The sequence below is a fragment of the Leuresthes tenuis genome, unplaced genomic scaffold (genome assembly GCF_036924035.1).
Source record: "Leuresthes tenuis unplaced genomic scaffold, fLeuTen1.0.hap1 SCAF_19, whole genome shotgun sequence".
NCBI classification, from domain to species: domain Eukaryota; kingdom Metazoa; phylum Chordata; class Actinopteri; order Atheriniformes; family Atherinopsidae; genus Leuresthes; species Leuresthes tenuis.
Window position 1 is genome coordinate 27,579,269 of NW_027325373.1, and position 16,111 is coordinate 27,595,379.

The 16,111-nt window shown below is 40.9% G+C and overlaps 1 protein-coding gene across 1 annotated transcript in view; it reads right to left on the minus strand.

The window, feature by feature from the left end:
* Window positions 1-13,458, minus strand: part of odf2a (outer dense fiber of sperm tails 2a) — a 42,861-nt gene extending 29,403 nt beyond the window's left edge. Inside the window, exons 1-9 of the mRNA XM_072371554.1 lie at window positions 13,397-13,458; window positions 12,898-13,084; window positions 12,683-12,790; window positions 11,628-11,732; window positions 11,249-11,353; window positions 10,933-11,136; window positions 10,725-10,879; window positions 9,743-9,910; window positions 9,532-9,628 (exon numbers count right to left, since the gene is read on the minus strand). Of these exons, the coding sequence (XP_072227655.1) occupies window positions 9,532-9,628; window positions 9,743-9,910; window positions 10,725-10,879; window positions 10,933-11,136; window positions 11,249-11,353; window positions 11,628-11,732; window positions 12,683-12,790; window positions 12,898-13,084; window positions 13,397-13,458 (1,191 nt within the window). The remainder of the gene's footprint in view (window positions 1-9,531; window positions 9,629-9,742; window positions 9,911-10,724; window positions 10,880-10,932; window positions 11,137-11,248; window positions 11,354-11,627; window positions 11,733-12,682; window positions 12,791-12,897; window positions 13,085-13,396) is intronic.
* Between the last annotated feature and the right edge of the window lie 2,653 nt (window positions 13,459-16,111).

A 16,111-nucleotide genomic window follows, 5' to 3' on the forward strand; every position in this document is an offset into this window, starting at 1 on the left:
AATTTAAATTCCTTTTACATGTTACAGAAGAAAGTCTGATAAATAACCATTCCCACATTACATACCCCTTTGCCACTGCATAGTTTGTGGTCAACCTAAGCCTTTATTATATCTTTATCAGTCAAAATATTAAACATTACTCAGGTTTCTCTTCACTAAGGGTGACTGCAGCTCAGGTCAGGACTGCAGTTATCTGTCATTCGTAAGGTCAGTATTTGTTATAGTTTTCTTTGAGTACCCAGACCTGATTGATGCGACATGGCACTTGAAGGGTCACCAATGTGAAATATGGCTCCAGTAGGTTCATAGGAAAACATTTGAAATGTCAACAAAGCACCAGTATGTCTGGACTTTTCCTATAGAAGTATTGCGGTGAAAACAACACAACCTGAGAGTATAAACAGGACCTGGTTTCTTTGTTTGGGGTCTTATATCCGACAAATGCGAGCTGTATGACCCTGTGTACACAGTATTAAAGAATATTTTCCATTAAAGACTCATTGATTCCAGCCTCATCTATTTTGACCCTTGGTCCTGGTGCCAACAGAATGACCCTCCTAACAAGTTCGATCCTCTAATTTCCTGCATCACATGTGGAAGTATCCTTGGGCAAGACACTGAACCCCATATTGTCTCTTTGAATGCATGTGATAGAGAAAACTAATTGTGTAGCCTATAACACTGCATAGATTAAAAAGTGCTGAATGAATGTGTATGTTAATGTGGCTTTTGTAGTGTAAAAGCACTTTCAGCAATCAACTAGACAACTAGCCCTATATAAATACAGTCCATTTTGGCACTCTGGAAAAGTTCTCTAAAGAGCTGTTCCAAAGTTTTGAAGAAAGTGATACGAGAGACCTACATAAGACCTACTTTCCTAATGCTGGAGTAGGAGATGGAATGAAGGCAAAGCATGGACTGAAGGTCACTTTCAGCTTCACAAATACTGTAGCGAACTCAAGTGTGGATCGAATGTGGAACCTAATCTTTGGGAGGCCCCATCAACATTCCTGTGTGTTATTGTTGATTCAAAGACACAGATGGGGGATTTCCACACCAGGAAGACACACAGTGGGTTTACATGATGAGATTAACTTGATTATATTATGCATTGGGTTATGCTCCTTATCTCCTTATCTGAGCAAGGGTAATTATCCTTTGTTACATGGCGAATCACTGGCACAAAGCATGCAATGCCACAGTAGCTAAGTGGCGCTGTACCCATTTTAACTATCGCTAATAGAGTCACTTCCTGTTGACGTCTTCACCACCAACAACAAACAAACTAAGGCATTCGAGAAAGATGGCGAACGAAGAGCAAGATGAAGCTACGTCCCTCTACATTTCTGGTGAGCTGGTTATGGCACAAACGCGATGCACAACGGCGCATTCTCCATCGCGTTGTTTATTTCTTTCTGACGGCGGCAACAACAACAGTAACATCGTCGTCTAATACTCCGGCACTGGTTTGTTTGTATTTTGGTGTTTGTTTATCTTTCAGAACCTAGGGGGGCATGTTGGGACCCGCCTCTACGTGGACCCCTGGGTTCCCGTTCTTCAGTTGGCACACTTGTTGTTTTATTAATCTCATCATCTGCCTGTACTTAAGGAATAGCTTCTGAACCCAGTCTCCCAGGCTTCCTACCCAAGCTCATGCTTGGCAGGGAAGTTCACCAACCACAAAAAATTCAGGCTGGCACTGCAGAGCTCAAGTCTGATCAAATGTATGTAGCTCCTGTACAATCTGAAGAAAGGACTTGAAAAGTATAAGATACTGCAAGAGGACTTGTCCGCACTGCAAAAGAACTGAGCCCCAGGCTTCAGGCAACTTGGAAAGTTTTATTCATTGTTTTGGTATACCATGGTCCTGTCCTTTGTGAAATTCAAGGATCAAAGTGCAGCAAGATAATACACCATGATAGGCTAAAACCATTCAACAGTGAAGTAATTCCAGTTTGGGTGAAACGTGAAAGGACAAAACAATGTTTTGTTGGTTCCCAAGCTGGCACTACAAGCAGACAAGGCTGAGGATCCAGCAGGCGCCTCTCTGCAGCCATTTGATGAAATGGAGACATCTTTGTCTGAGGCCCTAGGATGGCAGCAAGGACAAAGTTGACAAGTCAAAGACATTCCAGATAAGATTGTTAAAACAAGAAAATTGCAGAAGCTCCGAATATTTTGTACATATTTTGTGCATATTTTGTATATTGTTGAGAAACTATACTGCTTGTGTGAGTTCTCTTGGAGGAGTTGTTTACAAACGGAAGCAGCTTTTTGAGCTTTCCAAAAGCCAAGTAATATACAAGAAACTATTCCTTGCTGAACTGAAGAGAAGGGCTGGAGCAAGACGGAGAAATAGACAGAGAAGGTTTAAACAATCTCTTCTCATAATGGGTAAGTTAGCAAATGAGATAGATGAGCTAGGCGCGCTTGTGAGGACACAGCAGAAAAATTATGAGGATTCCTGCTGACCTTTCACCAGAAATTGGCTTCAGGAGTATATACCAGCTCTTCGACTATACTGACAGAAAGAAACATCAGAAGTAGTGGGAAATGTATATATGGAGGTATTATAGTGCTAGTTAACAAAAGACTGTGTAACCCTGGACATGTCACTCTGATGGGAGAAGATCTATGCCTGGGACATTGAGCTGATAGCTGTGAGTTTCTGTGCATATAATCCACTGAGAGAGTTCACCTGTGTCAAGTACCAACACATATTTTACCCTGTGCTGCTGTCTCCACTATTTGTGATGTCAGCAACTTAACTATGGCCAGGTTACAAACACAGCACCCTAATGCATTCGTGGCAGTGTCTGGAGATTTTAACTACGTCTTCCTCTCTGCTACAACAGTTTTCCACCTGCTCTACCACAGAAAATAAAACTTCAAATTTGTTCTATGCAAATGTGAGAGATACATGCAGCTCTTCTACTCATTCTCCCTGAAGAAAATTTGACCATCCATGAAGAAAATCAGACTTTTTGCCTCTACCTATATATCGATTGTTTAACCGGTGATCAAAACACTTTTGGAGAGATAGCTTCAGAACAACACTCATGCAACAACACTCCCTATCTGCCTCCAGCTACATGGATCTTACACATTCCCTGGAGCCACAGCTTTCCTGTCACAGCTCCACAGTGTCACCTGCACATCAGGCATGGATCTTAACATAGCCTCACCAACATCTCCCATTTGGGTCTCCAACAGTGAGGTGAAGAGTCCCTAAAAATAAAGGGGACTCTATTTTCAATCCAGGTGCTTGCCTCCACAAGCGCCTTGATTACTGACTACCTGACAAACAGACCACTATTTGTGAGACTGAAGGGTTGTGTGTTTAAGAAGGTGGTCAGGAGCACCACAGGAGATTTAAGTCTCTTGGCTTCTCTTCTCTCTGTACACCTTCCACTAGAACTCAGTCTTGTCATCTTCAGAAATAGTCAGAAGGCTCTTCAATTGTGGGTGTGTTATAAGCCTCTTTCACACATTGGCTGCACCTTATCGGCAGAGAAACGGCATCTTGGTTAACCCACTACTGTAATTCAAAATTCACACATACCAACCAAATTTCACCACAAAAGTCAAGTTGTTGTCGTGGATTCAGCAGAGTGACGAAAACATTGTTTCTTAAGAGTTCCGCAGTGCTGGCTTGACGTGAATAGGCACATGAGGCAGGATTGTTTCGCATCTGTTACTACTCTCCGACGACTGCTCAGAGCCATATCAGTGGCGGATCAACTCTGACCCCCTGTTCTACCTCTGTACTTCACACATTATACATTGCAAAATAAAGGCACAGTCTTGGCGTGAAAAGTTATATGTGAAATATGCAAGTGATGGACGAGAGGCTGAGCACAGGGAACAACTCAACCACTATGTGCCATGGTATGGGACCAATCACCTCATCTTGAAAGTAAACTAGACAAAGGAGATTATTGTGGATTTAGTAGGACCAGGAACAAGCGAAACACAATTTTTATCCTCGGGGTAGAGGAGGTCAAGAACAACAAATATGAGTGTTTACTTGGACAACAGACCCGGTAGCAGCGCTGAGATTGAAAAGTGGCCAGTGGTATGCCACTTTTGCTGTAGTAGCAACACTTTTCACCTTGATCCAATGCAGTTTCCTGTTTGGAAAACCTGGATCCTTGGATATGGATTTCACTTTGACACCTACCCACACATTCTGGAGACCAAGCCATACAGTATGACAACACTACTCCCCTAACGAGCAGCTTTCTGTCACGGTTTATTTTCCTGTTTTATTTTGAAAATTCACTAATCTTGTCCTCTCGTTTCAAGTGACTTGCCCTTCCTCCCGTGTCAAGCGTCTGATTGTCTTCCCTAATTCCAAGTGTTTTCACCTGTTCCCCTTGGTCCCTCGTGTGCTCAAATAGTCTGCGTTTCCCTTGTCTTGTGCCAGTATGTTGTCTCTGTTCGAGCGTCATTACCAGCCACCTTGTCTTGTCTCCACAGATTCCACGAGCTTGCAGCGAGCGACTCTCCTGCAGTGCAATCTTGCTTTGTAATTTATTCCACAGCCATAGCCTTAGATATTTATTATAACGGTAAGTTTCATAGCTTTGTTTTTCCTCCATTTTTTAGGAGTGATTTTTCATTCTTACTTGTTATAGTCGCCTCCGTTAAAGGAGAGCTTTTAGTTAAAGTTAAAGTTTCATAGAGCCTCTGTTCTTGTAAAGAGTGCCTTTGTTTTATTCCGCCTCACTTTGAGAGCGTGACTTTGTTTTGTTAAGAGTTCATAGCTTTTGGTTTTCCTCCCGTTGTGGAGAGATTTTACGTTTGTTAATTTTCATAGCCGCGCTCCTCCTCCACCTTAGTTACGCAGGAGAGCATTTAGGAGTTTTGTAGCCTTTTCGTTTGCATTGCTGGGAGAGCACCCTGCAGTGCCGTGTTCTGTCTTGTGTTTGGTTATTTAAATAAACCACCTTGAAACCACGACCCTGCACCTGCGTCCTGAATCCCTCTCTGGTAACTGACACTTTCCACAGAGGGACAGCAATGAGCCTTGCAAAAACAGGATAGGAAGGGCTTAAAAGCATGTCAAAAAGCCTAAGGTCTTCCCCTGTCCTCTAAACTCTCCAGATACCAATCTGAAGGGATCTGATATCGTCTGTGGGAAGCAAGCCCAATATACAAAGACCCTCCACACATACCACAGGTCCCAAAGCATTCTTTGTTTAAGTCCTGGTACAAAACACCCGAAGACACCTTCAAATGTTCCTTGACCATCCCTTGACTGGTCGAAGCTCCTTTGGCAGGATGTAGAGAGCACACTCGATATTAGGCAGATGGTCATAATGTTATGATTGAATGGTGTCATCAACTTGTGTTTCTCTTTTTCCTTTTTTTTCATCCACAGCAGATATATTTGGCCTGGTTGTCATGATCCATGTTGTATTGATGTTTTTTGATTGTTTTACATGCTGTTTCTTGTTTGGGATCTGTTACTTCCTAACTTGTTTCCTCAGTCTCTCTTCAGCCAGTCATCAGCTGCATACCCTTCACCTGTGTTCACTTATCTTCAGCTTCACTCATTCACCAATCACTCTCCCCACAGTATTTAGTCTCCCTGTTGTTTCACAGCATTTGTCAGATCCTCACCGTTACTCTCTGTTATAATGCCCGAACGGCCATGGAGACAATAAGGAGAATTCCAAGATTGATGATCCAGATACATTTATTTTTCTTACCAATAATTCCCAATACCTACATCAACACAGACATTTTCAGACTGACTACCTATATACCTCCTGGCCCAGATAATGAGCTGGACTATACCATTTAACCCAGGTAAAATCAGAGACACACACATACATACCTATATCTACAGCAATATTTACATAACTCATCACTAGAAAATATATATAATCTTAACCACCATCAACACACCCACAGTAAACCTAATAAACACCCACATATATTTTACATCAGTTAAATGCATATTTACACACCATGAAACTCCCCTCTATCTATTTCCCACTTGTCCTACTTCCTCCCGGATCTAATAAGGTGTGCGTGCCCCCCAGGGAATTCTTTTGCCCAAACTTCTTGGGAGACAGGACGACAAGCAGAGGTAAGTTTATGCTAATCCACAATCAGTACAACTAATACGCATTGCGTTAGCCTTTATTCACTTCTACCGCTATCGGTTTATCAATACACGGTGTCTCATTCACAGGTGAACTACGAGGTGTGTCAGCCCCGTGTCCCTCCCCGTGATGTGATTATTTCCGGCCTGTAATGTACCACGCTAAATCAATAAATACATTTTCACCTGTGTGTTCCGTCTGTGCAATCTTCAAACTAGTGAATTGTTCAAGAGTCTTTTAAGTAACACTCATCTGGTGAGCTAGTGATGGCGGTGCGTCGTCACACTCTCCCTCATGCTCCTCCTAGTTCCTTGTTTCTATTTGGTCAGTCTGTTCGTTCTTGTTATTCAGTGTTTTGATTTTGTTTTCCGTGATTTAGTTTTATGTATTTCCAGCTTTGCCGCACCTTTATTTCAAAATAAATAGTTTTGTTTCATTTTTGCCTCCTGGCCGTCGTCTGTGTCTGCACCTGGGTCCTCCCTCGTCTCCACCATTGAAACGTTACGCTGCTGTTATGATGCTTGTTGACCCCTCTTTCCTGTCCTCTCAAGCTGTTCTTGCTCAGGATGGAGATTGAATAGACTAAAAGATTCAACGCAGTCCATTGCTTTCCTTACTGAGGCAACTAGTGGTCAAATGATGACACTCAGCTAAAAATGTCATCATTCGTCAGATTTGGCTGGGGTCCAAGAGAGAAAATTCTTGACATTGTTTAGGCAAAGTTACTGGCAGACGCAACATTAACCTTCTTGACCTCCAACTGGGGTAACCGATTGTCATTACTGCCAATGTGAAAAAGAATCTTACTGTATGTATGTTTATTCAGGGCCAGCAGTTTCAAAGAGGATTCCACCTCACCAACGCTCCTGGAATTCAGTCTCAGGTCTCAAAAGGGGGGGTGGAGGGCTCATGCCCTAGCTGGATCTGTTGCTGCTAGGGTCTAGCTGGGCTGCATAGGTCCTGCTGGGACTGGGGGGCAATCCAGAGCACTGGTGGAAACACACTAGCACCAGCTGTGATCCTGCCCGTCACTGGCTGTGGTCACTGGTTGATGAGTTGCTGAGTTAGTGTTGAAGGTCAACATCACTGTTTTATGTCTGACTGCTGAACAGCTTTATTTCGAGTGGATATGGGGGTTACTTACAGACCACAGCACAAACTTCCACACATTCATCTATACGCACCACAGTATCCCTGACACACACACCTGTCATTATCTGTCTTCTCTCTCTTGTCTTTATCTCTCCTGCCCTTTTGTGTTCTCCTGTTGGCGATTCTAGTCCTCTCTGACTAAATCAAGGTTTTGTGAATGTTTGGTTCACCCCGGAGCTCCGCCAGCTCAAAGCCACTAGTTTGTCAGCTTGATCCTCTTCCCACCTCCCTTGTCAAAGCCTGTCTGCCGTCCATTTCTCCCATGATCACCAACATAATTAACTCCTCCCTCACCACTGGTACTATACCCCCCACTCTCAAACTGGCTGCCATCACACCCATCCTGAAAAAACTTGGTGCTGACTCAGCTGTCCTTAACCATTACTGGCTCATCTCCAACCTCCCCTTCATCCCCAGAACACTTGAAAGGGTAGTGCCAATTACAATTACAATTACAGTCCCACCTTGACACTAACAACCTCCATGAACCCTTCCAATCCAGCTTCCGTCCAAAACATAGCACTGAAACAGCTCTGGTCAAAATCACAAACAACGTCCTCCGTGCAGCTGATTCCTGACTACTTACCATTCTCATCCTTCTCGACCTCAGCGCAGCATCTGATACCTCTGCTCCTGGAATGCCTGGCTGGCATTGGAATCACTGGTGCTGCACTATCCTGGTTCACTTCATACCTCACTGACCGCCAACAATTCGTGCAACTAAAGAACCACAAGTCTGGGTGTTTGGGTGTTTCACTGGATGTGCCCCAGGGGTCAGTCTTGGGTCCCCTCCTTTTCACCATTTACCTCCTCCCCCTGGGCACACTCCGTGGTCACCATAGGGTCCATTTTCATTGTTACGTTGACGACACACAGGTCTACATCTCCTCTAAACCGACCACTGCCATCCCTCCTACCTCCCTCATCACCTGCCTTGATGACATCCGGAGCTGGATGAGCAGGAACTTCCTAAAGCTAAACGGCAATAAAAACAAGGCCCTGTTCATCGGCTCCAAATCCATCATCACCAAATCACAACACCCTGCAGCTCCACCCATCATTGTCGACAGATTCCTTGTACCCTTCTCCCCCCAAGTCAAGAGCCTCGGCGTCATTCTGGACAGCATCCTTTCATTTGCACCCCGTATTCAAAACATCACCCACACTGCATTCTTCCACCTATCCAGAACCCAATCCTGCACCGAAATCCTGGTCCACCCACTTGTCACATCCTGCATTGACTACTGCAATGCCCTCCTCACCAAACTCCCCACCAAATTCATCAACAGACTGCAAATCATTCAGAACTCAGCCACCCGGATCATCACCTATCAAAATCATTGGACCACATCACCCGTTCTCATCCAACTTCACTGGCACATAATATTGCATCGACTACAAAAACCTTCTCCTCATCTATAAAGCTCTCTATAATGCAGTAGAACACATATTTTTATATATATATATATATATATATATAAAAATACAAATAAATTAGGAGGTGTTCAGTGGAAAAATTAGGTTTTTATTCTGAGAATTTTGAGAATAACACATTTTAGGCATTTCATTTTGATACCATGAAACTGCCATATTCTTTCTTAAGGTTATCAAACAGCAAGAATATCATACTGGCCCATGGCAAAGTGGAAACTGAAAAAACATGGGTCCATGTTGCAAACATGATCTATCAACTGCTATAAAAGAATGTTTGAAGCGAATTGTTAAAGAATATTGCTTTTTATTCATCAAGTCCATGCCTTAAAATATTTAAATTAGTCATAAAAGCCCTAAAAAGTAACAAAGTAAATAATTCTTTAAAATATATTTATAATTTTTGTCTATGATTGTATCTTAATTTTCATTCTTCATGTAGAGAAAATACATTAAAACAATTTCATCAAAATTTTCAGGTATGTTTTTCATCTATTTTAGCACAGTTGTACATACTGTACATAAGTTGATAAATCAGTTCCTTGTAAATGGCCTAGTCAAGATGTAACTATAATATGCATGGAAAGTGGTGTTTACTCAGTCTGACTAATAACATATGTGTGTCTGCATGTAGAGAATCACTTTTCATGATTTCTTTGTGAAAATCCTGAACATTCAGTTTATTATTCACTTTCCAAACTGTCCAACAAAACATTCATCTTATATACACAACACTTGGCTTACATACCACTAGGGACCAAAGGATGTGCAGTGTCCAGTTATAAGATTATGGATGAGTGGCCAATATGCAGTATTTTGAGTTTGCATACAGTACCTGGGATTCATATAGCTCTCTAAGAAGGTTCGGCAGAGTTTGGTTTGCTGACTCAAATGTCTCCAATTTCTGAAACAAATAGCTTCTTTTTATTGACCAAGACCAAAAATGCAGTGTGTGGGAGCTTCTTCAATAGAAAATAAATTGAGGGACAAACTGGCATGCAGTGTGTTATTTCTTCTGAAGCAGACTGAATCTTACAGGACAGATAAAGATAACAGATAAGTTAGTACTCACACTTCCACTTCCACTACCAATAGTGCAAGGTTTGGAAACAGATTCTTGGACAGCTGAGACTTGGTGAGCAGCTATGGCTCTGTAAACCTCAGGTTCCATCAGTTTCCTCAGCAAAGCATCTTTTTGCTGTTGCAAACTTTCCCTGTATAATCCATAAAGACAAGAAATAAACAAAAATGTTACAATCATCATACCAGGTTAGATACAATGGCTTTCATTTAGTTTTTCTTTTTCTTTATTTAGGGGGGTATTACTGAAGTCCTAGAAAGATAATACATAAGAAAAAATGTTTCCAGTGGGTAGACTATTTGTAGCGTGGATGGTTGTGTCTCGTTTGTCTCTGTGTGGCCCTCTGATGGACTAGCGACTTATCCAGGGTGTACCCTGCCTCTCGCCCAATGACAGTTGGGATAGGATCCACAACCCCTGTGACCCTGAGTTGGATTAAACACGTACAGAAAATGGGTGGATGGATGGATAGACTCTTTGTTAAAAATCTGAACATATGAGAAGTGGGACACTTAAGAGTTTGGAAGCTGTAACTTGCAATGTTTCTCGAGTAAAACTTTTAAAAAAACAACAGAAAGAATAAAGGTTCAGTGCTAAATATATACTACTATACTACTAAATATCTTCAACAATGAAATCAGGTTCAAGTAATGAAGATTTACTTTGCTCCAAATAAAACATGAGTAGAAAAATGTATTAAATTCTGTTGGACAGACGATCTGTCAGACATAAAACACAAAAGGAAATATGGTTCCAGAAAGCTTGACTCAATTATATATAATCATATATAATCATTTAATAAAACAAAAAAAGTTAAATAAACATTTTCTTTAACAGTATCTGCAGTTTTAAATCACACTTCTTTGCCTGGCCAAATGTTGGTGCTCAACTGAACTAAATAGAATCAAATTATGAAATTGTTTGAAACTATTTGGTGTCATATTTACTTTTTGCAGTCGGTACCCCCAAGCATCTTTTCTATGGATTGGCTTAACAGTGAATTCTCCCTCTCTGTCTCCTCCAGGTCCTTTGTCAAAAAAGCCAGCTCATCTACCTGCTCAACAATGACTCGTCGAGAGACACTCAGCTGTTCGGAAGTCATCTTGTCATGTGCATGTATGTAAAAGAGACCCCCCAGTGAGTAAAGCAGACTACATCTCTCCACAGTGAAAACAGCCAATTAAAATACCTCATTTTTAGGGAGCTAACTGCAGTCGGTGTGTTACTATTCCTCTTCTCATAATGACTCATTTGTCCTTGTGGTTCTTCCCCATTCTCTGATGTGAGATCAGTCAGTCGCACCACAGATTGGCAGTATCCACATTCTGGTTCTGTATTCTCAAGGCGGTATGTTGGCCCCTTGGTGCAAAATAAAGTCTTATTAACAGTTCAGCTATTTCACAGAGCTCCAGAGTCTTTTAAAATCTTGATGGATTAAACTTGAGTGCAGTTATCCTATATAATGCGTTACCTTCCATTTGTATGAAGCTTCCCTTGTGGAGGCCTTTCCTGATGGGATCCAAGGCACATGTGATTTGACCGTAGCAGTGGGACAAAGGTTGATCTTTGTCTTCCCCTTTAAAAAACAGGCATATCATTCCAGCCTGTGTGCCCTATCTATGCTGTAAAGCATTATACTGTACGAGAATCCATGTGTATTATTAAATTAGGCAAAATTAAACTTTTCATTTTTAACCAAATTATCAATGATAATAATACTGAATACAATCAAAGAACCATCTTTAAAAGGTGCACATTAAAATAAAAATAAAAAAATCTAACAGACTGAAACCATAAAAAACTACATGAAAGAAAATTCAAATATATGGAAATTAAGCTTGATGTCAAACCTGAGGTGTCATGGAAGGACTTGTCTTTTGACTCCAGACTGATGTGGCTCCATTGATGTGCACATGTATCGGAGGAGAACTTGTCTGGGTTCTTATTACTTTCCTCTGTGAAACAGGTGATAACTGTCACCAACCAATACAAATGCCCACATCAGAATTTACAATATCAGTTTTTTGAAGGTTGTGTCATAAAAATGTTTAAAACATAAAAAAATAAACTGCAGCTAACAACCCTGTTGGGAAAAAGCAATACCTATGACGTTAAAAAAGCACCAAGGTATTATGTAACTGAGATATACCACTAAAGCTAATCTGGGTGGACCTGATCTTACTGTAATACCACTTCATACTACTAGATGGGAAAGGAGTCATTGTAATTGTAATTGTCATTGTATTTTTCACTGTAGGACTAATCTCTCCTGGAGCCAACAGAAGAAGAAGAGGAAATGTAGCCGGTGTTGCAAGTAGCAAAACAACAAACTACCACTAACAGAAGATAGAGATGAGGAGAAATTATTTTTAATTTAATTATTTTTCTGTAATTACAACAATAGCAGAAACTTCTGGCAAGTGAACATTACCTTCACTACTATCTCTCAGGAAGAAACTGAGTTCAGCAGCAAAGACACGTAATGATAAAAAAAAGAGTTCAAACAAAAGTAAATATTGATCCTGGTTTCCTTTGCAGTAGATAGCTTTTAGGCAGAAAAGGAGTGAAATCTGATGCAGAACTTGCCACTTGTGTTCCTGAAAGGTAGAATTGGGGTTTGTATTGTTAAAGTTGTGGATGTAACTTATGTTGTACATAATGACATGCCTCTTCAATGTCGCATGGAGGTCTAAGTCAACGAAGTGAAGTGGCATACCAGTCCCATTTTTAAGAAAGGGGACTGGAAAATGTGTTCCAACTACAGGGGGATCCCACTACTCAGCTTCCCTGGGACAATTTATTTCAGGGTGTTGGAGAGGAGGCTCAGACCAATTGTCGAACCATGGATTTAGAAAGAGCAGTGTGGTTTTCACCCAGGTCATGGAACAGTGGACCAGATCCTTACCCTTGCAAAGTTGCTGAGTGGGTCATGGGAATTTGACCAGTCTGCAAGTGTTTTATAGACTTGGAAGAGACTCATTACCTCCTTCCCCAAGGGAATCTGTGGGGGGTGCTGAGGCAGTATGGGGTACCTGAGCCACTTTTAGAAGCTATCCAGTCCCTATACAACCAAGGCAAGAGCTGTGTCCGCATTCTTGGCACTAAGTTGAACTTGTTTACAGTGCGGATTGGACTCCACCAGAGCTGCCCCTTGTCACTGATTCTGTTTGTGATTTTCATGGACAGGATCTCAAGGCGTAGTCGTGAAGAGAAGGGTGTCTGGTTTGGGAACCTCGGGGTTGCATCTCTACTTTTTGCAGATGTTGTGGTTCTGTTGGCTTCCTCAAGGCAAGATCCTTGGCACTCACTGGAGTGGTCCGCAGCTGAGTATTGAAAAATCTGAAGCCATGGTTCACAATCGGAAAAAGGTGGAATGTTCTCTCTAGGTTGGGGATGATTCCCTACCTCAGGCAGAGGAGTTTGTATTGGGGCTTTGTATTGGGGCTTTGTATTGGGGCTTTGTATTGGGGCTTTGTCAGCAGTAATGAGAGTGCTTCTCTAGTCCGTTTCTCTAGGGAGCTGAGCCGGAAGTCAAAACTTTCAGTTTACTGGTCTTTCTTTGTTCTAACCCTTACCTACAGTCACGAGATCTGGGTAGTGACCAAAAAAACTAGATTACAGATACAAGTGGCTGAAATGGGTTTCCATCTGAGGATGGCTCAGTCTGAGGAACTTGGCCATCCGGGATGCATCCAAAACATAAAACAGCAGTTTATTAAAATTTTATGGCCATAAAATTTAAGAAATTCAAGTATTTACTAACTGTATTCACCTTCTTAAAAAAAAAAGTGAAAGAGTTTAGGACGTTCACAATTTCTGTGATAGTGCCATGATATGAGCACAGTAAATTGAGATCAAAGGTCAGCACTAAAACAAATATTTGTGAGAGTGCTGTAAAGCATTATCGCAATTTTTTTCCTGTTTCCCTTTTTTGTTATTATTGTAAGAATGCTGTAAAGCATTCCAGCTTTGACTTTTGGTGTTTTACTTTTATACTTTTTAAAATATTTAACATTTTATTCAAATTTCAACCCATCCTCCGCTTTTCAACCTAACTACTTCTGCATACTTTCATCGATTAACTATTTTGGTCTCAAAACATCTTTCAGGAGATTCCAGCTTTGAGTTTTGGTGTTTCTAACTTTTACACTTTTGAAAAAATTTTGTCTTTTCAACTAACTACTTCTAGTACTACTTCTATGTCTTAAAGACAAAGACCTGGATGACTCAGAACTGTCTGCTTCTAAATTCAGACAAAACTGAAGTTGTTCTCTTTGGACCTGAGCGCTTGTCAAGGACTTGGAAAGGTAGGACCCAGATGCAGCTCTCTTGGTTCACAAAAAGGTTTATTCCAAACAAAAACAGGGAGCACAGCAGGAACAAAAGGCGCGGCAGAGCCGGATTTAAAAAATACACAAGACTATGAGGCAGGAAAACCAGACTTATTTTTTGTGCAGCAAAGCATGGAGGGATAGTGAGGATTCTGCAATGAATGAAAGTAAACCAGGAAGCTAAATACTGTGAGGGGAGTGATCAGTGACATGAGGTGCAGCTGTGAACAATTAACCAGGTGACTTGAGTGAACTGAACGTGACAGGGGAAAAACATGACTAGAACATAACCTGAAAACATGATTAAACATAAACTGTGACATGACAAACTATTGCAGAACAGACTGTGACAGCGCTTCAGGGAGAAATTGTCTAGTTATATAGTTACTCTAGATGGTATTTCCTTGGCTTCTAGTTCTACTGTGAGGAACCTTGGAGTTATTTTCTTTCCTTCTTCTTTCTATTTCCTTCTTTCACCTTTGTAATATTGCTAAAATCAGGAACATCCTGTCTCAGGGTGATGCAGAGAAACTAGTTCATGCATTTGTTACTTCAAGATTGGACTACTGTAATTCCTTATTATTGGGCTGTCCCACATATTCTCTGAAAAGCCTCCAGCTGATCCAAAATGCTGCAGCCAGAGTTCTGATGAGAACTAACAGGAGAGATCATGTTTCTCCAGTTTTAGCTTCTCTTCATTGGCTCCCTGTTAAATTCAGAATAGAATTTAAGATTCTTCTTCTCACATATAAAGCTCTTAATGACTGAGCTCCATCATATCTTAAAGATCTCATTGTAAGATATTTTCCCAACAGAGCACTTTGCTCCCAAACTGCAGGTTTACTTGTGGTTCCTAGAATTTTTAAAAGTAGAATGGGAGGCAGAGATTAGGCTTAAAACTTTTCTTTTTGATAAAGCTTATAGTTAGGGATGGCTCAGGTAATCCTGAAACATCCCATAGTTAAGCTGCTATAGGCTTAGACTGCTGGGGGACCTCATCTGTCACACCTTTCCTCACTTTGCTCTCTTTTTCCCCCTGTTTAATTTCTCAATTGATTTTATGTCCATGTGACATTATTGTGGTTATTAACTTGTGTTTCCCTGTTCCAACAGATATCCTTTGAATGGCGTTATGGTGTTTTTCCCTCCTCTTTTCCCTCTTTTCTGTCTTCTCAAACCCCAGCTGGTCGAGGCGGATGGCCACCCTTCCTGAGTCTGGTTCTGCCAGAGGTTTCTTCCTGTTAAAAGGGAGTCGTTCCTTTCCACAGTCCCTCAGGCTCAGGACGGGAGATTGGACTGAAGACAAGTTTCGGTGCAAACTGTTGGTTTCCTTAGCTAGGATATTATTTTTTGAATTGGCTCTATATGAATGAATTTGATTATTTTGAAATTAATTGATTGGATTTCATTGGATTATGATTACAATGAATTGAATTCCAATTGGCTTGAATTGGACTATATTATTTAAGTGCCTTGAGATGACAATTGTATAAATAAATTGAATTGAATTCTACATACTTTCAGCTAGAGACACCATTAAAATGTTTCACAAGACATTCAGCTATTACCAAATGGTTCACTTTTTTCAAATATTAAGCCAATTTTGAAATGTGTCAGCTTCAAAAACATGAAAAATACTTTAGTCCCTTTCTTCAAATCTTCCGTTTTTTCCAACAGGTTTAGATTATTCCACTATTGTTATCTCAACTTCAAATTCCTTCAACCAAGACTTCAGCTACTGGTTTTTCAACAATTGAAAGTTTTTCCCCTTTTTAGCATTGTCAGCTATCCCCATTCAACTTCATCAGCATTCTCACTGCTGTTTCACAGCTTTTTCCAGTTAATATATATATTACAAAAACTGCTTCAGATACTTTGTCTATTGCAATCTTGTCATAATGTTACATGAAAATGATGCAATTTAGTAGAGTTAATATTATTATTTTATTATGCTTTATTACCATGTTATCACAGGCTACTTATCCTCATCATCCTGTCCTCAT